The 25,685-nt window shown below is 31.2% G+C and overlaps 1 protein-coding gene across 1 annotated transcript; it reads left to right on the plus strand.

Annotated features, from left to right (window-relative positions):
- Positions 1-3,639: 3,639 nt before the first annotated feature.
- Positions 3,640-19,171, plus strand: LOC134282306 (uncharacterized). The gene is made up of 4 exons (XM_062764710.1): positions 3,640-3,885; positions 5,906-6,139; positions 10,705-10,856; positions 17,287-19,171. Exons 1-4 carry the CDS (start codon positions 3,717-3,719, stop codon positions 18,598-18,600), a joined length of 1,869 nt encoding a protein of 622 aa, XP_062620694.1. The 5' UTR covers positions 3,640-3,716; the 3' UTR covers positions 18,601-19,171.
- Positions 19,172-25,685: the final 6,514 nt, after the last annotated feature.

The raw sequence follows: 25,685 nt of genomic DNA on the forward strand, positions 1-25,685 counted from the left end.
CGGAAAAATTAAATATTCAGCAAAATAAATCAGTTGAACACGGACTTTCCTTTCTGTGTTTAAAAATTGCTACGGCGCTAGCTCACTTATCTTTTTTATAAGATAAACTTGTTTTATTTCCGACAATTACTCTTTTTTCCCGACATTTGATTTATCTTTTTTTATTTCCGGAATTTTTTATAGGTACCTCTCCGGCAATGTAATGTTTACCGGGTACATGGACGTAGAAAAGGAATTTTGAAAAAAAAATTATTAAACACCACAGTTTTAATATAAAAATCTGTATAATACATCTGTACATGAAGCACCAAGTCTATTTAACAGACTACAAATAATGAGCATGCAATTTTTTCCTCACATTTAATGTTCGATAAATCAAATGCCAAATACTGCCTTGAACTTATGTCTATAATTTTATTCTTTAAAATTTTCAATTACCGAAATTTAAATCAAAATTTGCGTTTTATATATAGATATCAGAGATTTAAAACAATGACCGATTCTTATCGATTCGGAATTTAAATATCAGACACAGTTTTAATTCAATTAGCTTGAATTTAACTAATAGGGGATATTTAAGTTCAATATCGGTGAAAATTTTAATTTAAATATAAATATCAACTCTCATGTAAATATACGCTTAATCTAGTATTTATAATTTTTAACTCAGATACGCCATATTTAGCTTTAAATTTTCAAATAAAGACTATATGATTATAATTAATATAAATGTCGCAGTTTTGAAGTGTACGCATGGATATTTTGTTCCTTAGCATGATTTATTAATTCAAGAAATTTAAATCTATTGATATGTAAAGCTAACACATGACCATAAGGTTCACCGACCATTCAATGACAGCGCCATCTGCCGCGGGCTCTACCTGTGGGTACCTGTCAGGTAAACAAATACGTCACACCCCCATTGTTTTATTAGCTATACACACCGACAGATTTCACACCTTTAATCGTATTCTAATTCACACAAAGCTAATTCTAGGGAAAACAAACACTTATTTATTTCAATAGTGGTCACTATTTATGTTTGTTATTGAAATGCACTTTCAACCACTATTGATTATTTCAATAGTGGTCGTATTTCAATAGTGGTTATTACCTATGTTTGAGTAGTGCCCGTATTTCAATTGTGTTTGAAACCTATGGTTACCATATTGTAATGCACTCTCACCCACTATTGAAATAATTATTTCAATAGTGGTCGTATTTCAATAGTGGTCACTATTTATGGTTGTTATTGAAATGCACTCTCAACCACTATTGATATCATTATTTCAATAGTGGTCGTATTACGATTAATATTGGTTATTACCTATGTTTGTTATTGAAATGCACTCTCAACCACTATTGATATAATTATTTCAATAGTGGTCGTATTTCAATAGTGGTAACTAACTATGTTTGCTATTGAAATGCACTCTCAACCACTATTGACATAATTATTTCAATCGTGGTCGTATTTCAATAGTGGTTACTAACGATGTTTCTTATTGAAATGCACTCCTAACCACTATTTATATAATTGTTTCAATAGTGGTCGTCATTTCAATAGTGGTTGCAACATTGCAATCTTGTTGTGTATTAATGAGAAATATTAAAACTTTTATCCAGAAAAATAATTTTATTCAGAATAGAAAAGTTAGAAACAAACTCCTTCTGGATTTTCTGGATTATAGTATTCAATGACATATTTTTCATTTTTACACAATGAAATTGCTACTTTTCCAAAGGATTAAGAATAGAATTCATTTGTGAAAGAGCAAGGATGTGTTTATCAAACCCGCCAAAAAATTTGAAATTTTAATATCTTTTATATGAAATAAGATTTTTAATTAATGTTTGTGTGAAATGCTATTAAAATATATAAGTCGTCATATTATAGAGAAAACAATAACTTCAAATCTGTGTCAATTACCTTTAAAATATGTACAAAATAATAAAATGCAAATTACTTTTTAATGAATATTCACAAACATTTTCATTTATTATAATAATTTAGTATTATTACATTAAACCCATGAATACATCTTAAATATTAACGAGATCTTCTATGACTTCGAAATACACATTTATAATACCTGTCAACTTATCAACAATACATTAACAAATATACTTTTATGACTTCGAACTTTGCAATAATAATAATGTCCAATAATAATAATGTCAACGTGTCGACCTGTCAGCCAGATATAAAACAAATATATTTATCAACAAATGCACTTCAATGACTTCGAACTTCACAGTAATATTGATGTCAACAGTTCTACTTGTCAACCTGTCAACCAAACAGACATTGTAGCATGTTTTTGAACAAATGTTCTTCTATGACTTCAAAATACACATTCATATAATAAGGTCAGATTTGTAGTATTCAAATACGATAATATAAAACAAGAACGTAGACAGTGCATGTATATAATGCACAAATATTTAAAATTCCAAAGAATCTGGGGGATTAGGCGAGTCATATGCCCACAAGGATTTTCTCGCTTTGTAAGCATATCGAACATTTCATAGTCGTACGATTAACCTTAACATTTAAACTTTGTACAGCAATGTCCAAATGACAATATCTATATTTCTTTAAATCTTGAGGTTATCGTGACATTATTTTAACATATGTGATCTTTTCATACTGCGTGTTAATTGTTATATCAAATATGTTTTCAGGCGTTAGGAGATGATTATACATTTCTTGTTAACTGTTTTTGTATACAGTACAGTCATATCGTTCCGGTATACCAATGGTTGTTTTCATTTCAATTGTGTAATACCGGTGTAGTCTTGAACTAAATGCATTCAAATTGTTATATACATGTATCTCGAAAACTTGTTTATTATGGGAAATATATTAATGGACTATATATAAATTCATTATCTTATTTATTCATTTTGTTTTATTGAAAAAAATATATGTATCTATAAATTTCAACCTAAACTTAAAAAAGCTGTGGTCCGAATACTCGCGACAAGTGATGCGTGCTTCAGCACCGCCGCTATGACCAGTGAGCTACGAAGTCTCAGATACGTTGCTCTTTAAATTACAAACAGTTCTATATGTATAGCAACCCCCTAATTATACTTGGAGTTTTTGAGAATATGTTCCGAAATTTAAATAGGTAAACTAACTTTTTCATATAGAGTGGGTCTTCTTACCTTTTTTTTTAAATGAAGAGAGATACATCCTCCCATACCCTTTCAATATTTGTATACAAAAATTGGTACAAAGACCCACTCTATATGAAAATACAAATTTAACATTCAATTTCTAATATTTTTACGGTTACTAAAGCGTGTTACCATTTTGGTGGGTTAATTAAAATCAATTTCTAAGTCATTTGATTCAGGTTTTATCATAACTGTATATACAGTCGAATATGGTTATAAATAAATCCCAAATTTAACAAAAGCGAAATTTATCAGAATTTCTAAATTAATATTTTTTCTGCCCTTGCCTAGGCATATGACTCGCCTTAAACCCAAAATTCATTTGAAACGTTATAAATTAAAGTTGAATATTTGAAGTTTTATTAAGATAGTACTTTATATTTCGTTAATAAGAGTTATTTTTCATCATTGATGAGTAAATTAATTGTGTTCATTATTTGCATCATTTAGTAAATATACCCAAAGAAGTATTAAGTTGGGATATCCATGCTAGAGAAAGGTTTGTGAAGAACTCCAAGCTAGGAAGCGTACAAATGTTTCGCGCCAGAGGCATGATAGTTGGATGTGCAGGTGCCGGAAAAACAACTCTTTTACGAAAACTTCACGGAAGAGGTATAACAGATGAAGATGAACCAACTGAGACAACTATCGGCCTTGAGGTTCATGAAGATTTGTTTGCTATTAAGGAAAACAAGTTAACAGGTGATATTTTCCTTTATCATATACTTAGTGATAAATACACCAATTCTGCACGGTGTGATATGGGTGACGTCACAATACCCCATATCACGGACCGGTCCGAAAATCCATATCACGTATCAGACCGGCGGGCCGAAAATCATTATTAAACCGAAAGTCACGTTTGTATCAATTTTAAAAGTTAATTTACTTGATTTTATTTAAATATTCATATAAAATAATTCTTCAATGACTTTTGTAGTCTTAATTTTTTTGTCATTTACCTAAAATTGGTTCTATTACATTTTAAATAAAAATGCCATAAACAAGCATGAAACCTCGCATATTAAGTATTTTAAATGTATGATAAATAGAATACTACATACTAAAATCCATATCATATGTCACATCAGCCCTCGGGCCCCTTATCAACCCTCTGGCCTTCGGCCCTCGGGCTGATATGGTGCCACTCGGGCTGATATGACATATGATATGGATTTAAGTATGTAATATTCTCTATTTTTCAAACAGTGTATATGCTATGTTTTAGAGTATATACTTATTTAATCAAACTGAAGTTCGAGTTTCTAATCCTTTTGATTAATTCCGCTTATGTTTCTCATTTGTTGAAAAGTTCCAATATCAGGATAGGTATGGTGAATTTCTTAGAAAATTGTTCAGCATGTTTAAAACTAATGTATACACAGTAAAAAGATGACTACATTAAATATAGCAAAAGCATTGCATTTAAACACCATGAAGGTTATCAAGGTATTGGATTGCTAATGTACATGTAATTATAATGTTAAAGATATATATGCCGTATTAGTGTTTTATTGCTAAAGAAATAAATATATGTGGTGTCTCATCAAGTTACATAAGTTATGTAATTTCTGCAATTAAGACAATTCCACTCCATCACTTTTAAAAGTTATGAAATATTATTTTGTAAAAATTATTTTCTCTCCGAATCGGATATTAAACCGCCTCTTATTGAAATATTCATGAACACGTGGTCTCGCATGCTCACAGCAAACAATGGTCCAATCTCGTGAATGAGCCGAAAAGCATGATGGTCTACTACGTTTTTACTACAAACACGTGGGTTAGGGAATTGTACGATGCGATTTAAAATGACGGCTGGAAAGCCAATTTACATTTTTTTAAAAACCTGTTTTAGAAAAAAAGGAAGAATAGTTACTAATTGAGAATTCCCATGCTCACATTAACAAACAAATGCAGTTTTTCTTGTTAGCATACTGTATGTTTCGAGGTTGTACACATTGTAAACATTGTCAATACGTGAACACACCTCAGAGTTAGTAGCTTTTTGTACCGAGGAATATATAGTTACGTGCAATTGTCTTTTCATTGTCAGTAGAGCACGGGGAAATTGTAAACAAACGGACCTGTACAATAGAGTGGGGAAACTCTTATTTTTATCATTGTTCATTTGTATGCAAATGTTAGGATGGGATTTGTAGATGATAATGTACATAATGCATTAAGCGTGTAAATACTTGGGAAATGCTCCACGTCTTTCTGAGAGCGATTTAAAAAACTAGCCTGTTCGAAAAACACATGTAGTATTTATGTACCGAGTAGTAACCCATAAATGCATTAAATACAACTCATTGAGCTGATTGGTCGATTTATCAGTCTTGTTGGTTCCTCGCTGAACAGACGTCACAAAAAATAGTCTCCTCGACCTGATGATTCTCGTGATACTTTTCCCGCGCACATGCGCAGATCCAACATAAACGTCAGGCCTTTATAAATATGTATGAGAATATCGTGTTCTTTTCCCAACCAGTACTTTGTTAATAACGAATAATATTTCGTCGAATTTGCGAGAATGCTTCATTTTTGATAGCTTATCATACTTCAGAAATTTCTGTTTGGTTTCAGCTGTGCAAAAATACTGTTTAACACGGCATACATATCTTTAAGTTTTATGAAATATTTAGCAAAGATTTTTGTCAGGAATTCTCTTTTAGTTTTATATTACCCGGTAATTAATAAGTTTATCTTCGTACTCGAACAGATTTTGCGAATGCTGACAACAGTAGAAATCCATACCTTGACAACAACGTAATAAGCATGACAGACTTTGCAGGACAAGTGGCGTACTACGCATGTCACCAGGTTTACCTGTCAAGAAGAGCATTTTATATCGTAGTTATTGACATGTCCAAAAAGCTTGATGAAGAATGTCGATTGTATGACACAGATCGTCATGATCCAACAGGATCCTTATTTCATTCATGGACTTACGGAGGTGAATAACATATTGATGCTAAAATTATCTGCCCCCAGTCTGAGTAAGATCAATTATGAATTTTATTAAATTTAATCAGATTTTCTAAGACAACTTTTCTTTAAATTTGTGAAATCATGAGTTTCTTCTCCTAAGTAATCTGTTTTATGTGTCTGTATTTTGTATTTATGATATATTAAGTATTTTGCAGAGGGACTATGAAAAAGCTTTGCTAATGAGGTTTGTTTTAAATATTGAGAAAAAACAAACATCCACACACTCCCAAGCAATGCCAATGAATAATGGGGCATGAACCAATAACATTGTAAATGACATACAACATGTATATTTTACCTATACATGTATATACATAGCAGTAATTTAATGTAAAGGGTGATGAATTTACCAACCAAAGTTAAACACCGAAGTAAAAATATAAACAATGTACACAGGAAAAATGTATACATGTGTTGAATATATGTTAAACATGTGTTTATCATATATTTTTTACACATGTAAAACACATAAAAGGAGCACATATGTATAGGGTGTTTATTTTTACACATGTTAAACATATGTTTCACATGTGTTTAACATGTGTAAAAATAAACAAATTATATATTTATACATATGAATCATGTGTTAAACATGTGTTTTATATATGTTATACTTTATATGTGAATTATACGTGTATAATATTACTGTTGTACTTATTATCATTTTTATACTTTTTTCATGTCTGTCCACATATGTGAATCACATGAAAAGGGCAGCATATGTAAATCATATGAAATAGTTACATGTGTTCTCTTTCAATATTTATCAGAAGGAAAAACACATTCTTGTACACATTTAAAAATCAGATATTTCTGCTTTAGATGAAAATCCATTACATTCCAATGATCTATCTTCATGGGTTAAATATTTGAAAATTAATATCTTAAAATGCTTACACAACTTTTTTAACATAATTAGTCCATGTCCTTTTTTATAATTTATATGATTTGACATGAAACTGTCCAAAGCAAAATTAAAATATCACATATAACATTTGTCATGTATTCTCTATTGTAAATTTATGAAAAATCAAGTTATTTGATATTACAGCATACAAATAAGAATGGGAATTAAATCTTTACAGGTCAAATGCAGACAAGATTCTGTACATCCTCCCAATTTCATAATTATTTCATATATTTTCTTGTTCTTTTTCCTTCTGTATCTTTCAGTTTTCTTCAGTTGTCCTCCCTCTGATCTTCCATGAGCTTGACCATTTTGAACTCTCTTTGAACTGTACCCAAAATGCAAATCCACCATTTCTCCCTTTCCTAAGCAATTTCTTTGTGGCACAGAATGGTCTCTACAAAAATTTCAAAAGTAAAAATAAAACAATTCTTAAATTACAAAATCAATTCTACAAGTAATATTAAAGTTCAGCAAACAAATGTATGACCAGTTCACCAACAGAGATATGATAAGAGATAAAACTAATGTTATATATGCTATGCTAGGTGTTTTGTGGAATCCTATGATGTAATTAGCAAGACAATTACACTGTTGGAAGATATGCTTCATAATAAAGTCATAAAAAGCATTTTTTTTTATTTTTACAATTAAATTTGGAATGTACAAACAGTATTACTAATTCATATTGCAAAAAAGTAATAAGATTCTGACACAAATATTTTATTTTTGGACAAAAAATACTACAGAGAAGTAGACAGGCAGAAAAACAGACAGTATGATTCCAGGATATCCCAAATGTTGTTGGGAAGAATATAACAAAGTTTATCTAACAGTGTGTAGTTACCTTAATTAAGCTTTTAAGCAAGTCTTGGATCTTGGGATTTATTCTTATGAGACGCTGACTGTATATTGAACCTGTAAAACAAATATTCACGCAGTAGATATCTTCTAAGCATAACTAAAACTTAATTAAACTACAACTACAAAAAAGAGAGAGTACTTGTTTGTAGGTTCTTAATAGTCTTAATTAATATCTTACATCTTACCAGAAACTATGTTCTCTAGTGTTGGAAAAAAATAATAAATGTCAGGTAATGAATACCGGTACATAATAGTTGTAAATATCCAATGGATTAGCTAGCTGATGTACTTTCAACAATCAACACATATGCACATGTACTTGTACCTTGTACCTTGAAAGTTGGATGTCTTTCTTCTTTCTTTATTATCACTTTAAGCCTTACAGCTTATCAGTATATTTACAAAATAATCAGTTTCATTACAGTACAGAAGCGGATATTTTACTGTTATTATTAATTTTTAACTGAAATTAAAAAATTCAATAACCCCCCCCCCCTGAAGTCATTTACAGTACATGTACCAATTTCATAGCTTTTAAAGCCAGCAAATTCTATTCATACTTTCCATATTTTAAAAGTGCACTGGATTAAAACTGTTTTATAATACAGAATAAAATTATTGTAGTATTGAGTTGAATTCATTCAGAAACAAATTTATCCAAAATTACTTACCTGTATACAAATTATAAAAAATAGTCATGCCTTTAGCATGTTTAGCCTAACATGTAACCGCTTACATTCACGGGCACTGGAAGTTAATATATCATGTATAGATCTATAGTTAGATAGAATGTTCTATCGTTAAAATGATATTGTCCTACGGACCCGGTTTAACGTGAGGGCCTGTACCGAGACACAGTTAGATTATTCTAACTAATCTATAGTATGTGTATGTATAAAAAAGAAGGGTCTTTTTTAAACATACACATACTATATGTTTACATTAACTTCCAGTGCCCATGCTTACATTCAGTCAGAAACATTTTTCACCAAAATTACTTACAGATCACTATCGTTAGGTTTACGAAATGCATGACAAGTCACAATGATAATTAAGAGTATTACAGAAAGTTCATACGCACCTGTAACTATATGAAATGATATTTAAACAATATGAATTAAAAGTCTTTTAAAAATTGTTTGGAGATCACTTACCTTTCCAATACACCCAGCACGTCTGTTGCAGCAGTGACGTCAAAAATGACGTACATTTTCATCCGATAAAAGACAAAACCGGCCCTGAGACAAATACGGAATTAATAGAATTTTACTCAAGAAGTAAGCCAAGCCCAAAAGATTTAAAATGAAAAGAAAATGAATTCATTCCTTATCAATTTTGTCTGATAAATGCATTATTAGAGAAAAAAAATGTGAAAGTTTTTTTTAGAAGGGAAAGGGGGGGGGGGGTAAACAAAGTTAAACTTTACATGAGTAAAATTTTACTAACATTTACAAATTCTTTTGAATTAATGTACACACACATATGAGATAAAGCTTATCATGTGTATAACATGTGTATATGAATACACATATATTTTATTTAAATTAAACATGTATAATTCATCTGTATTTTCGCACACATATATTACATATATATAATACGTGTTTTACATGTGTGGTGAAAAACATATGTTTAACATATATATTATCTTACAGGTGTATAACATGTGTATATTATATGTGTTTTACATATAAATGAAACACATATTTTACATGTGTTTATTTACACACATGTATTACATGTATAAAACATGTGTTGAACACATGTGAAACCAAACATATGTTTAACACATGTGGACATTTTTCCTGTGTACATAGTAATCTATAAAAAGAAACATCAAAATATCTTGATAAGTACAGAAAAGAAAATATTTAATATATTGCAAAATATCTATACCTTTTTCCCAACTGACCACATTTTTGGATTGGGCATCAAGTCAAAAGGATAAAGAAGGATGATTATATTCAAACGAGAATTTTTTCAGTAATGTAGTATAGGAATCACTGTCTAGTTAGTATAGTATGCCAGGGCATCAGCAATAGTGAGAAACATGGGATAATTTGCATAACCTGCGAAGCCCGTTTTACATAAATTATCTAATGTTTCCCATTATCGTTGATGTCCCTGGCATACTTTACTAACTAGACAGTGATTCCTTATATTTCCATTTCATTGTAAAATAAAATTGTAGATTTAGATTTTAAAAATGTAGACATATATATTTAAATTACACAAGAACTCCCATGCCAATTTTAACAGTCCTCGACAACTGACGTCAAAAACAAAGGCAGCCGTACGAGATTCACATGCATATCAGGCCTCCTTAGCGTTGAACACAGATGCGCACAAAATTTGAATGCATATCAGGCCTCTTTAGCTCCTGACCTATCGACCTGCCTAATTTACATCCCGGTAGAATTATCAAGATATCAACTCCGCTAACTTTCAAAGAGTTATCACAGAGAATAAAATTAAAATGGAAATATATTATTATCACTGTATGATTTATTTCTAACATTAAATTTTATTCTTGTCCATTACAAAATAACATATTCTTGTGATTATGCTGTATTTGTGTTCAAGTAAATGGTAACAAGCAAATTATTATTATTATTATGATTAATCACAGTCCCTGGTGATTTTTTCATATCAACCTACTAAGGGAAAATAACTTTATAAATATTTTTTTAAAAAATAAAAATATTCATATTAAATTCATTTCGAGTTGATATAAATATTGCCATGTATATTATCTGTAGAATACTTCCATTTTTGGCTGCAAACTGTAAATACATATTGCAATGATGGAACAACACAGGAGAATCCTAAAGACACAACAGCAATCAAAAACTCCACGACGAATTTCAATATTCCCCCGATAATTCTTATTGCCTCCCATAAAGATCAGATGGTAAGAACAAATTCCACCCTGTGTTCGTTTTCAAACTGTTCAAGTATGCAGATTTATTTGCTTTGAACCAACTTGATGTTGGAAACCTCATTTGCAGCTGATAAATGTATATTACAACAAAAATAAGAAATTCAAACCTGATGATAGAAAGTTTGTTACCTTTTTTTAGGTCACCTGAGTAAACTCAGGTGACCTATTGCTATCTGTTTTCGTCCGTCGTCGTGCATTGTCCGTCGTCCGTCGTGCGTTAACATTTGAACATTTTCAGCTTCTTCTCTGCAACCACTGAACCAATTTCAACCAAATTTGGCACAAAGCATCTCTGGGTAAAGGGGAACAAAAAATTGTGAATTTCTTGGTCCCTGTTGCCCTGGGGCCTGAGGGATGGGGCCAAAACTACTAAAATTAATGCAATCTTTAAAAATCTTCTTCTTTACTCCTGTACATCAAGCAGTCAAACTGTTTGCATGATTGTAATCAGCAATGAGTTCTCTACCAAAATTGTGAAATTCATGGCCCCAGGGTCATGGGTTCTAGTGCTAGGGCTTGGCTAAATAAGTAGGTAGTAAAAATGCAATATTTCTTTGAAAATCTTCTTCTCTGTTGCTAGGTATTAAATAAACCAACTAAATACATAGTTATGATGAGCAAGAGTGCCTCTACCAAAATTGTGAAATTCATGGCCCTAGGGTCAGGGGTTCTGATGTTAGGGCGGGGCTCTATTGATTATATAGTGAAAATACATGACTTCTTTGAAAATCTTCTCTGCTCCTGGGTCATAAATAAACTAACTAAGTACATAGTTATGATGGGCAAGAGTGCCTCTACCAAAATTGTGAATTTTATGGCCCCAGGGTCAGGGGTTCTTGTTTTAGGGTGGGGCTCTAATATATAATGAAATGCATGTATTCTTTGAACATCTTATCCTTTGCTCCTGGTTAATAAACTAATGATCTAATTACATATTTAAGGGCAGGATTTATTTTATTTTCAGTTTTACAAATCCTCCGCTCAAGGTTTTGAATTTTCAGAATAAAAAAAATTAAAAAAATTTCTCTCCGATGTCAAATTTGAGTCGGGATCTAGATTTAAAATTTACGAACTCGCACTTCCGGTTTTAAGATAAAACGGCGGGTAAATAAAGCTAGATCTAAGAAGATAGTTTGGGTTAGTGTAAAAATCATCTATATGAGTGCCATTCAAAACGTTTCACCCGTTCAAAGGACAAATAAAATGCTGATGACTTTGTTGCACAATGACATGCTGGTGAGATAATTATAGATTCGTTTCAAAAGTATCTGTCTGTTAATTATTTTCGTCCCCCAGGTTTTCAACTGCCTGTGGTAGCTATTGCATATTGCCAGCGACATTGTTTAGGTCTCTGTTATAGCTCACAGTCTAAGCATCATTCTTCAGAAAAGGGTTGCTTATAGTGGAGTGACAAGACCATCAAAAATTTGACTTTAATGTACCACCCTACCCTACGGCTGATTTGTACTTTTTTGGTCAGATATATTATCAAGCAATAATTTTTGCCCGGTCGTAGAAAATTCTATGGTCAAAATTTAAAATAAATGGAGATCAAAGATCAATGAATGAAATGTGACCATAATATTGTACATATGAAGAAAAGATGAAGGACTTCGTGAAAATAATGTATATTTGTATAGGAATTTTTATTTATTCGGTGAATATATTGATTTCATGGAAAAGGAACGAAAAGTTGAATAAGAAAGCCCGTTTGTCTGTCTGTAAAATGAAAGGTTTGTCTTAGAGTATTTTATTTAAACTTAAAAGATTTAATGCTAATGTACGTTATTTTTTACGTACAATCACTTAATTTTTAGTACACAAAGCAAAGAAAAATAAAAAGAAGAACAACAACTCCCATCACCCCTACCCCCCCCCCCCCCACCCACCTAAGAAAACGGAATATGACCATTTCGCATTTTTTAAAAAAAAATGTTATGTTTTTATTACGCCTTTTACATCTGATTCATTATTTTATTATAAAGAAATTGTTCGACCCTGTTTTAAAAGCTTTTTAGTAAAACAATCTTCTTGAGGTCATCCTTGCTCTCACACTGAAGTACAGTATTCCGGTCTCATCCAAAGGACGGACAACATATTATTTAAAGTCTTATTATTATTCATTTCTCTGTCTAAATAGGCCAAAAAATTTTTTTTTCAATGAATGTTATCTATGATTTGAAAATTTACGTTTAATTTGGCGAACTTTTGAATAAGCGTTTACTCATAAATTAAGCAGGTTACATTGTAGAGATTTTGGGGTTTTGAAAGATTTTAAACACGTATTGGTGTTAAAATTGCAATTCTTGGAAAAGGGGTGAAGAGTTTAAATAATGACGTAATACTGTAATTTCTATTCATTGGTTTTCATGTACACGTACATGTATATCTTTATCGTTATTTTTTCAAGAATATATTTTATTTGAAAACTAAAAAAGTAGAAATTTTGTAAAAGAGCTACACTGTAAAAGTAAAGATAGCCGATCTTTAAAAAGATACTTCAGGTGGGTAGATAATAATTAGAGCAGTGCAAAATGGCAATATTCACATTAAATGCATGTCATGCGTGGCTTTTTTCATCTGCTGACAGAAAACTTTATATTTTTGAATTTTGAAAAGGGCTGATTGCCTAAATACTCAGTAATCTTTTTGATTTCATCAGAAATCCTAAAAAAAATGTTAGAAATCCCTCGTTGTTTCTGTGGTTGGTTAAAGATAGCGTATATAGTACTGTTTCTTCTGTCTCTATTGCAATTTTTAAAATTAATATTAGACAATTAATTCTTGAAGCAAAACTGACAACTCTTTCTCAAAAGAAAAAAAATATCAAAAAAGCTTTCTTATGACAGAATAAACCATGAGTTGTCCAGCAATATCTTTAGTGGATTGCTTTTAAGGTTCCGTTTGATTCATATCTTCCTTACTGGTACGTCGTTTCAAAAGAAAACTTTTAAGTACTGTAAGCAGTGAGCTGACAAAATATGATACCCCCGCTCTTAAAGGATCATATAGTAAAAGAGTTCAATTTTTGGCAGTATATATGTACATGTAAATGAGGAAATGCGTAAACAAAATATGTATCCCTTAGTTTGAATAATGACAAAAGTCCATGTTTTTGCTGTAGAAAACACTATATATATTTCCGAAGGAAACATGAAAAAGTTTCTGTAAAGTGATGGACAGTCTTTAAGATGAAATACTTTAATCAGTTTTCTCTTTCTGTTTCATACTTGCGTTAATCTGTATTGCTTATAAAGCAGAAAGGCAATATCCAATCATGCAAGATACCTCGTTCAAACAAGAATGTGAAGGAAAAGTGATATCTTTGTCCTTTACGTATTTTTTTAATTGAAAAAAAGGAAATGACTTTCAAATGCTAATTGATTTACATTCAAACTGAATATTAGCGTTATATTATTAATTAATAGAAGCCAATTTAACATATTTAACAATATTTTGATCGATTAAGTCCTTGTCATAGACATGATGGGATTCTATAATCCGTTTCGATCAAGTAGAATACCAGACTTAGTGCGACGTTGTCTTTAAAAATTGCGGTTTATTTGATCAGAAATCATTGTCTTATGTATCTTTCTAACACTTAAGTAAACATTCGTTATTAATATTGCATGAAATAATTGTACTGAATATATTTTGTTGAAATTAACGCAGTTTCTATAACAAAACATAAGATTTTTTTTTTTAAAAGAAGGGGGGGGGATAATATTCCTGATTAATTTTGCATTGTCAATTTAGATACCTGTAGCTTTCCTTTCACACACAAATTAGTATTTCTTTAAATATCAATGATTAATCTTTGAAAAAGAACATTATCAGCGAGTAAAATAAACGACTTATATACCCCCCCCCCCTCTTTTCACTTTAATCGCAAGTTTAAAAAAAGTTTTGACTTGGGAAAACTCTACGACCGGGCGAAAATGTATGAGGATGAATGTCTCTTTTATAAAATATAACTTTCAGCTGTAGGGTATGCCGGTCCATTAAACTCGAAAACTAAGCATCTTTTTCTAGGATTGTCACTCCACTATTATGTATCAGATGTAATGAATAAAACTATGGGAGAAGTTTAGTCCATTTGAGGAAGAAATAAACAATAACCTGAAGAAATAAAAAACAAATTCAACTATTAAAAGGCAAGGATATACAAATATATACAGGCATGTAGTATCATTTGTATAAGCCAGAAAATTATTTTACACTTAACTTAATTGAAAAAATGTTCACCCTACTCCCCAATACTCCCTATCTGTTTTATGATAGAAATTATGATTTTAGGCAACATGTTAATTTTAGAACAATGTCAGTATACATTTACCTAACACATATTTAAAAAATGAAGATATATTGAAAGGCTTTTAAAGAATTGATTTTTTAAAATATATTTTGACCAACATCACAAAATTTATATAACTGACCCAAACTGGCAGATGATGAAATAAGCAATTAAATGTTCTACTTTCCTATTTGTAAGCATTATGTGTCCAGTGGTAAGGAGCCTATTTGTATAGCATAAAAAAAGAACGTACAAATGCTAATAATTGATTTATCAAAAAAATTTTATTTCCTTCTCCTTCGGAACTTTTTTTATTCTCATTTCATAACTAAACTTAAACATTAAAAAATGCTGGCCTTATAATGAAGAAAGGGGCCTCTTTCAAAATAGATAATTTCAGGGCCGCTGGGTCAGGGGTACCCGGGGGGTACTTTGACTAAAATACATTAATGCTTTGAAATCTGCCCTTTGATAAGCAATGGTGCCTTCTTCAAAATTTGTGAATTTCATGGCTTTGGATTAAAACACGAACCAAATACAATCGCTGGAAAGTTGTTACATGATACTCAGGTGACCTATAAGGCCCGTGGGCCTCTTGTTTTATAAAGGATTGTTTTAGGTTACCATTTCCGTCTTTTTACTGTACTAGTTACATGTCTAAAAAATAAAAATAAAATAAAAACTCTAAAGTATATGTTAACATTTATACCAATTTCGCTAGCTTATATTAAGTCGACGTACATGTATGAACGGAAGTTTCTATAATTGTCAATTGATAGTACTACGATACACCTAAATATCGAGTTGAAGACCACACCTATCTGAATTTACATACAGGTTGCTTAATTTTAAACCACTTATTTTCTAAAAAATAGAATGGAAACACATATAAAATACCAATATTGAAACTTTTTTGTCATTCCGACCCGAAAGTAGCTATTTTTATGATTTATTGACCCTTTAACCCCTAGCTTTTCATGGTATATACGCATTTCTACGCATCTGACGTGAAAAATGGGTATAGTGTGAAAAAAACATTCATAACTTCTTGAATACTGCAAATATCAGAATACTTTTTGCACTGCTGGAAAGAGAATACAATAACAATAGAAAGTTTCTTGCTAGCTTGAGTTAAACTTTGCCGCGCACTATTTGAGCAATTCTGCCATAGTCAATGCGGTGGTAAAACGTTATATGTAAAAAAAAACTTAACTTAGGTGATCTCCTTCCAACCCCAACCCGTCCTGCCAAAATATTAAAAAAATTTTTTTGTTTTTTTTAAATGTACGACATGCGCATAATTTACAACAGAACAATAAAATGATCAAATATTTTAAAAATATTTTTAACTTAAAATGAAAAAAACTAAAATGGCACTCATTCTTCAATAAATGAAATTCCAGCAGGATGATGGCGTATTTCGTTGCTATGGTAACTACATTGATATTTTATAATCATTTTCAGACACTACACCATGCCTGCTTTCAGAATATATATGTATACATTGGTATACACAAAAAATTAAAGAAATACTCGAAAAAATGCTTTGAAATTTGAATACAATTTGTTTAGAAATACTTAAAATCTTTGCCAATTGGAAGGGATTAAGTGTATCTGGCACTTGCTATTAAAGTACTCTATGCAAATGATTCATTTGCTGTGTTTCCTTATGAAGAAGGATATGGAGATAACGAACAGTTATACAAATACAGCATGCAGACATTTCTTCATCGTCTCTTTAATCTTTTGCTGCTGTATTCATAAATGAATCAAATCATATACTGATTTTAATTGTCTTTGTAAGCCTTAATAAAACTTCAACTTGTTTTCACTCAATCATTTGATGAGTATTACTACTGTCAAGAGTATAATTTGTTATTACTTGTACAGAGTGTATTCCCGGCGATAGAGTGTCATAATAGGTGATCAACGTTTAAAAATGAACAAAGGGAAATAATAGGGAAAACTAATTTTTAATATCCGATAATTATAGAAGCTACGTAATTCATGTTTAATTATATTAAAATATAATCTCGAAAGTTAACATTATTAAATTACCTTCGTTGGTTTTTTAATACATTTATTAATTTCCTTATTATTAAGCAGGTCAGAACTTGTAACCCATCAGAAACATTTTACAGCCAATTGGAAGCGTGTTTATCTAAAGAACAAACCTTAAAACGGCTTATATCACCATACCGATATTTTGAAGTAGAATGTCCACCTGGAGCATTGACTCAAAAACAACAAATGACAATTGACTGTGTTAAGAAATGTATTGTAGAAACTGTAAAAAATCTACAACATTGGGGGGAAGAAGTTCCTTTGAAATGGTTTGAACTTGAAAAAATTCTGAATAATGAAAAAGCAAATGGGAAAAAAGTCATATGGAGGCCACAATTCAGAGAAACAGCAAAATACCTTTCAATAGATGAAGATGACCTCAATGATGTTCTTCGTTTCTTACATGAAATAGGAAAAATCTTATACTTTTCTGTGGATAAACTCAAGGATACAATTATCATAGATGTTCAGTGGTTTGTTGATGCATTCAAGTACATTATAACTGACGAAAAGCATTTTGCTCGGAAAGACAACATAAACGCACTAGTTAATACTGGGAAAATTACTGGACAGTACATTGAAGAGATATGGAAAAATATACAAGGCAGTCGTGGTGTACCTTGTGCTGATACAAAAGTTAGTGTCGAGACTGATAAAGGTCATGATTCCTTGTGGCAATCTTACTTAAATCACAAAAATGAAATTTTACAATACATGGACAAACTTGGCCTAATTACGAGAATTGGAAGACATGTAAGCACTTACAATAAGGAGGAAATGTATTATATTCCGAGCATGAACCGAACCGACCTTTCTGATGACAGTAAAAATGAAATCAAAGGAAAACAAAAGTCAGCAATGATGCTGTACTTTTTCAAGTCTTATTTACCCCATTTTTTCTTCTTTCGATTGGTTGTAAAGTGTTTAAAAAAATGGAAAGTTTGTGATAAAAATTCCTTTTTTAAAAATGTTGCACTTTACAAGGCAGAAGATGCCGGCCATTATTTTGCTATCGCCGTCAGCAAAACATCCATCCAGTTGCAGGTTTTTACACGTGATGAAACCGTGAAACTTGATGAAAAATGCGTCAAGAAAATCAGACAAACAGTGGAAGCCTTTATAAAGGAAATAACAGAAACTTTTCACAGGGGAATTATCTATGATGTGGGTTTTTCATGTAGCGACATAAAAATTACAGATGAAGATGAAGAATTCTTTTTTAAAGAGACAGATATTAAAGGTGGAATTGAACATTCGAAGGAAATATCTTGTCCAAAACATTTTCTTGGTAATAACAAACACAAAATCGATACAAGTAGAATACATATGTGTTTGTTGGAGAGAAAGTCCACTTAATTTTCAAGAGACAATTAAAAACGCATCTTTCAGAGCTATACTAATTATATCGTATTTTGAAATAGATTTATTATTTTTTGTACATAAAACTTTATTAACCAAGGGACAAACAGTCAATTATACCTGAATTGCGTATATTCTCAATGTAGATTTCTCTTGTTAAATATGTATGCGATGAGCATTATCCCATATTTAGATTTTTTTTTCTTTTGTTGTACAATGTACGCTGTTATTCATTTTCATTTTATTACTAATTAAGCATATTTTGACATGATTTGACATGGTAACCGTACCACACAGAAAGATCTTCTTACCTGGTTTATGTTTATGGCATTAGATGATCGTATCAGAACGAGTTCTGAAATAGTTTGATGACTACCATGTTGGGTTTCATTCCATCTCAGAGAGTTGCTCTTGAGTCATATAGCGTATTATGTTGTAATGTTGTCATCTCTGAATTGTTAGTTTTTTTTTTATTATCTAAAACTAACATATGCATTTTTCAAGAGTTCATTAACATCAATTTCTGTAAATAGGTCAGAATAAATGTCTGTGTTTTTTTTTCTAAATATAACTATCCTTATTATGCATGGATATTTGCTTCATAATTTTATGTATATATTGTGTATAAAGTATATTTATTCTATATAATAAATAATGTTATATAGTTAGCTTTTTTTCAAAAAATAGCATTGTACGTATTAGTTAAATGTGCCAAAGAGTTGTGCGGGCTGCATCTGTTATTAAACAAAACAAAAATCAAAACTGTTCCCGTTTGTTGACATTTAAAGGTCATCGGGTATTTTATGACGGATCTTACATTCCACTCCACTGTTTCTCGTTTCTTGTTTCTCGTTTGTTTTACACATCATGTACATACCCGGCAAAATTGGTATAAATACCATTTGAAACAAAAGTAAACATACGAGGGGCATTTCAAAAGTCCTGAGAACTGTTTAAGGTATACCTTGACTCAGATGACTAAAAATTCCACTGATAAGAACGAAAAACTACCTATTGCACATTGTACACCTATGATTCTTGTTTTAAATTTTAATTTCAAATAACTAGGTCAATGACCTCGTTTTAATGCTAGGGGCCCCAGAACATTTCTCGGGAAATACCTCAATTGTTCACACTATGACCATTTATTTCTTCACTAACAAAATATTACATGCAACAAAACTCTTTAAATAATGAAATATTATAGCAATGGAACAAAGTTGCTCTATTTAAAGAAATGAGTGAAGTTTCGGCCATAAATGTGATAATTATTACAGTCCGAATTTCCTCTGTCATATTTATATTTTTTCCTATTTTTAATCAAATATTGCAAAAATCTGACTGATAAGAACTCTTAATTACTTATAGTCTCTGGCTACTTTTGTTACCCTCATTCTTATGGTATCAATATTATATTGGGTCATTGATCAAATTATTGAGATATGTTGACTACAGTGGTTTTTGTACATGTTTTTTTAATTTCTTTATTTCATAGCATTCTTTTATTTCAAATAATTAATGAGCTTAAACACAAACTAAATTTGAAAAACGGTGTCTTTAAATACAAGTAACCTTTTCTTTGTGATTATTATTGCAAGGAATAAAAATTTTGAAAAAAAAATGAAAAATTACAAATTTAGACCGAATTTCCTCTGCATAGCAATACATTGAGTTTTGTTCCCGTATATTTTCTTCAAGAACTTATATATTAAATTTTTTAATTGATATTGAGATAAAACTTAGTTATTTCATCCATTTAGAATAATTTTTGATTCAATATATTATGCTTTATAAAATTTCCTCTCTGATTTCTGAAACCTGAGTAAACGTCATCCTTAATAAAAAAAAATAATAACCGTTTTACGGAAATTATTGAGTTTGATATCATTGAAAAGATCAGAAAAATATACACATATTGACGTCATTTTATAATTTTTATGACTTAATAACCCCGAAAAATGACGTCATACTTCCGCATGCTACAATACTGGCCATCAAAATGACGTAACAAAAGACACAATTTCATCAAAGTAAATTATAAAAAAAACAACTTTGGCTCATTACTCGGGCGCAAACCATCGGACGCAAATGTCAGTTGGTAGAATCTTTACATGGACTACAATCTATCATATGATGGTCTATTTTGGAGATCTTCTTGTTCTGAAATGGTTTCAGCGATTGTCAAACAGCATGTTTTTATTGAATCTTGCTGAAAAATATTGCGTAAAACAGACCTAAGTGTGAGAATAATGCAAAGTTGGAAATCAGAGAAAAATAGACGATCGTGTTAAAAAAAATTTGATGGCATCAATTCGTCAGGTATATTAACGAGATTTTTGGGATCAATGAAGGCTTAAGAGAAGTTAAGGTTAGTGTGCCCCATATTTTCTCGTAAAATCAAAACTGGTGCGGGCGCAGTTCTATCCCTACCGTACCTCCACATATTCGCAAAAACTAATTCATTGAAATTAAATAACATTCTACAAGTCTATGTAACTTATAAACCTTTTTTGGATCAAAAGTTAAAAGCAGTAGTGCGTTTTGGCGCACCGAAGTTGAATTAATAAGAAAAAATACGCACAGAAACAAGTCAGGAGCAAGACTTTTGTACATTTTATTTGTAAAAGTAAGAGTACTGTTAATCAAAATATATTTGTTGAAAACTGCATTAAAATACTTCTGTTTTATACTGAAAATGCTTTATTTCATACAATGGAAAATTATATAAAAGGCCGCAAATCCAGTCGTTTCATGTAACTTAAAATCTTGAATGAATGTCGATGATAGCATAACCGGACATAATCCATGCTAGTAAACAAACCAAACAATAATATATAGAAATGTTGATAAGCAGTACCATAGTCCAATCTACTTCTTTGCAAATAAAAAATTTCTTTGAAATATTTTATCAAATAAGCCTTTGGCAGCACTTTTAAAATTGACTCATGTGGGGAAAAAGCGACTTCTCAGTACGCTAAACATTCTATACTCTGACGTCATTTTCGGAGATATTACGTCATAAAAATTATAAAATGACGTCACAATGTGTGTATATTTTTCTGATCTTTCCAATGATATCAAACTCAATAATTTCCGTAGAACGGTTAATATTTTATTAAACAGTTCTCAGGACTTTTGAAATGCCCCTCCTAATAGCTATGTCAATAAGGGTGATTCTCTAAGATTCAATTTTATTTTATAACTAATTTTAAGTCTTGTAGCATTTTTAGCACCGATGATCTTGTTTCTATATTTTTTTTTCAAGTTTCACGTTTGTTATATAAATATTGAGGTAAATAATTCAGCATCTTTTCAAGAATAAGACACTGATTTCATATATAATTACCAAGAGATATTTGAAATGTTTTTAAGCAATCATTGCTTTGATTCTCATGGACACCTTAACTGAGCTATCCGTCTTAACCATTTGTTCAGGATTTTACATTTGGAAATATCCATACACTGCATTTTTGTATTTTTTCCCCTCTGCATCTCACTATTCTACACCTGAATGATAGCGCAGCTTTAAGTTAAAAGTCAAAATGGCGGTTCAAAATGGCGGATATTCATGGGAGAAAGGATTTGTAAATATCTTACTGAGCGTAGTACAACTATGTAAAATGCCAACAGAACATTAATTTTATCACTTTAAATCAAAAATATAGTAGTTTAAATTTGAAATGTGTTATTTATCTCAAAATGGCGATTAAAAATGACGTCTGATACACTCGAATTTCGCAAAAACTGCTTAACTCTGGTTCGTTTTGCAGAAAATAAATTACAGTTTGTTTTTTATATACATAGTATATATGGTATATTGATTAGTCCATTAAATATGAACAAAAATACTTAAAAGATTCATTTTTTTCTGGAAATAAAACAAACTTGACTTAAGAGTTTCCAAATTCCCCTCTTCGTATTTGACCGTACGTGTTCCAAATCCTTTGAGCCCCCGTTCACCTTAAATCAGTCCCGAATCGCTGTCATTATCAACTCACACTTCTACCTCAACATCGATCGGCACACTATCAAATATAACTGAAGAAATTCTTTTCCGATTTCATTGAACACTTTGTTCTAGCTTTTTAGCACTAATAAGAACTTAATATTATCCCTTAACATCTATTCCAGCTTTATTTGCTATATGTTTCAGTCTGTCTTCGGAAGATTGGAATTTTAAACACTCAAGTAAAATGGTGCCCTGTGTCAAGGATGACAACCCCCTTAGCATGTAAAAGATCGTTTCTCTGGAGTTCGAAAAAGATTAAGCTCATTGGGGGCCGCCAGAGAATCCAAAATCCTTAAAAAACCGATTATTTAAACTGATAGTCCGCCGAAACGTAGCTGAAAAATTGCCAACTCGGCGTTAAACAATATACAATCAATCAACCAACACTCAAGGAACAACACATTTAAGTTCAAATGTGAAAAGTCTATTTTGTTTGCCAAAACCATGTGCAAAACGAACTAGAGGTACTGAGAGCAATTAGCTCACTAAATGATACCCAGATCTCCCATATAAATATACTGACAGTGTCCATGTTTTGGAAACCCAAAGTATGTGTCGGATCAAAAAGTAAAATAGGAGGTCACAATGGCAATATGTGATAAATATTCTGTGAAAGTTTCATCTAATTTCATTCAGTGATATGAGAGGAGTTGGGGATAAGAGATGTGTACCCCAAAGTGTAACAGACTGACAGACGGACATACCAATTACTCTCTACCCTCCCGCTTTTCATGCGGAGGGGGGTATAAAAAAAATCTCTGATGTTCAAGACATGTAGCTCTTTATTTGTGACATCGTATAGATTTATTGTCTTTTAGGGTAGAACGGTAATTCTATTAGCAAGAAAATTCTCAAACTTGATCATCTAAAATCACATTGTGTGCATTTGGTGAGAAAAAGTGTTAAAAAAAATTCGAAATTTAAGAGCGCCTGTAGATTACTCGTGATTCCTATCACTTACAAGCTTTCGTACCAATAGGCCTAAGCCATTTCTGATTTAGATCTAGTCAACAGTTTAAGAACTTTAAAAGGCAACTAGATCCACACTTCTTTGTTGAGATAGTGTAATTAAGGTTGTATCAAGAATCGAGGGGGGATTGAACACAAACATTTTTTCTTTTTTCAGATTTTGTAAATTTCAATTTTTTTAAAATTTATAAACACTGTCCAATACAAAGTTATTTATTCACATATATAGAGAATATTTAATAATGCAGTTGAATTATTGACTGAGAATATAACAAAATACAAATGTAGGGACACAGAATCAGAGCTGGACAATCAAGAAAATTTATGGTTTACAGTGTACGTATATTATACTGATAATTCTTAATATTTTTTTTTTTATATTTGGATATTATAATTTATTCAGATTTATATGAGGTAACAATTACAAGCCCTGTAATTGGTAGTGGTCATTCATTTTAAAAAATCATACTAAGTTATGTTGCACTAGACCTTTCACATGAACATAAACATGTATTTTTTCCACACTGGACTAAAAATAGATCAAGAATTTTCAGCAACTGAATGTTCACTCGCCTTAATGCTCTGGGAACACTGCTCTTGGAGTAGCTTTATTTATTTTCATATTGTCTTTAAAAAAAGCAATTATTTATGATATTATTAACTTTTTATATGAAGAAAGCATGGTGAGACACGTAAATGGTAAATTGTCACCGGAATTGTCGTCAAATATCTTAACATTAGAAGTACATAATTATGTAATTAAAAAAATCAAACATCCGTGTTATAAAAATTCTTAATCATTAACAAAATATATCCTCCAAATCCCAGTGCATATTTGAACATTATTTCAAGAATAAAATAAAAACAAACTGTAATTTATTTTCTGCAAAACGAACCATAATTATGTAGTTTGGGTATTTTTCGAAATTCGAGTGTATAAGACGTTATATAAATTATCAATCAAATTTTGACTTTTAACTTACAGCTGCGCTATCGTTCGTGTGTAGAATAGTGCGACGTAGAGGGAAAAATACAAATCTGCAGTGTATGGATATTGCAAATGTAAAATCCTGAACAAAGAAGAATATAGAAACAAAAGACAAAAAATCAGAGAAAATTCGAATTAAGTGTAGAAACGACTAAATTTTCTGAGTTAAACTGATAACGTTGGCATTCTATTATAATTTCTACAGTTCTATTACACTCACTTAGATAATTACACATTATTTCTCCTTTTTGAACGATATTAAGAAAAAATTAGAAAAATTGGATGTCCGCCATTTTGAATCGCCATTTTGACCTCTTTGACGTCATTTTTCACGAAGGCCAGCATATTTTTCGGATTTAGCATACTCGAAATAGGTTAAAAAAACTATGCTGGACCAAATAATAATTATCTGCCGTGAGAAGTTATTTCTAGCCTTTTTTTTAAATCAGGACCATTTTGCTATTTTTTGCTATCGGCTCGCGTTCAGCCCTCGATGCATATGTGTCCATAGGTTGGGCTTCCTCAGTATGTTCCTCCGTCCACTAATCATCACACGGATCATAGAGCACACCATTAACGAAAAGACGATCTCGTACAAGTTTCACTCGAGATCCCTCGTTCCAGAATTTATTCATGATTGGAATGAATGTGCGACGCCTCCCCGCCATTGTTGCTGGGTACTGCTGGTAGACTCGGAACTGTGTCCCTCTTAAGAATGAAGATAGATGTAAACAAAGGTCAAGATCCTCCTGATATATGAAACTGGCGACAACCGGACGATTTCTTCCTCTGCTGTGTCGTCCAAATCTGTGCCCATTTGCAAACTGAACTTCATGTTGTATGTTTAATTCATTTGCTAGAAAACATCGTATTTTGTAATAGATATCTCACCTCCCAGATTTTCAAAAATCAGATTCATTTTCATTGAACGATACTTAAGATCCACTAATCGCTCTTCCATTTCCTTTTCATCCCGTCTCATCTGATCCAAGTTTTTGGACATATTTTCTATCATGTTTGAGTGCCGTATAGATTCCTTTTTCTCTTTTTTTGGCGTTTTCCATTTAATTCTTTTATACTTGACACGTGTTTTTGTAGATCCAGTATTTGTTTCTC

Source organism: Saccostrea cucullata, unplaced genomic scaffold, assembly GCF_032062105.1.
Source record: "Saccostrea cucullata isolate Sc308-1 unplaced genomic scaffold, CSIRO_AGI_Scuc_v1 ctg7320, whole genome shotgun sequence".
NCBI classification, from domain to species: domain Eukaryota; kingdom Metazoa; phylum Mollusca; class Bivalvia; order Ostreida; family Ostreidae; genus Saccostrea; species Saccostrea cuccullata.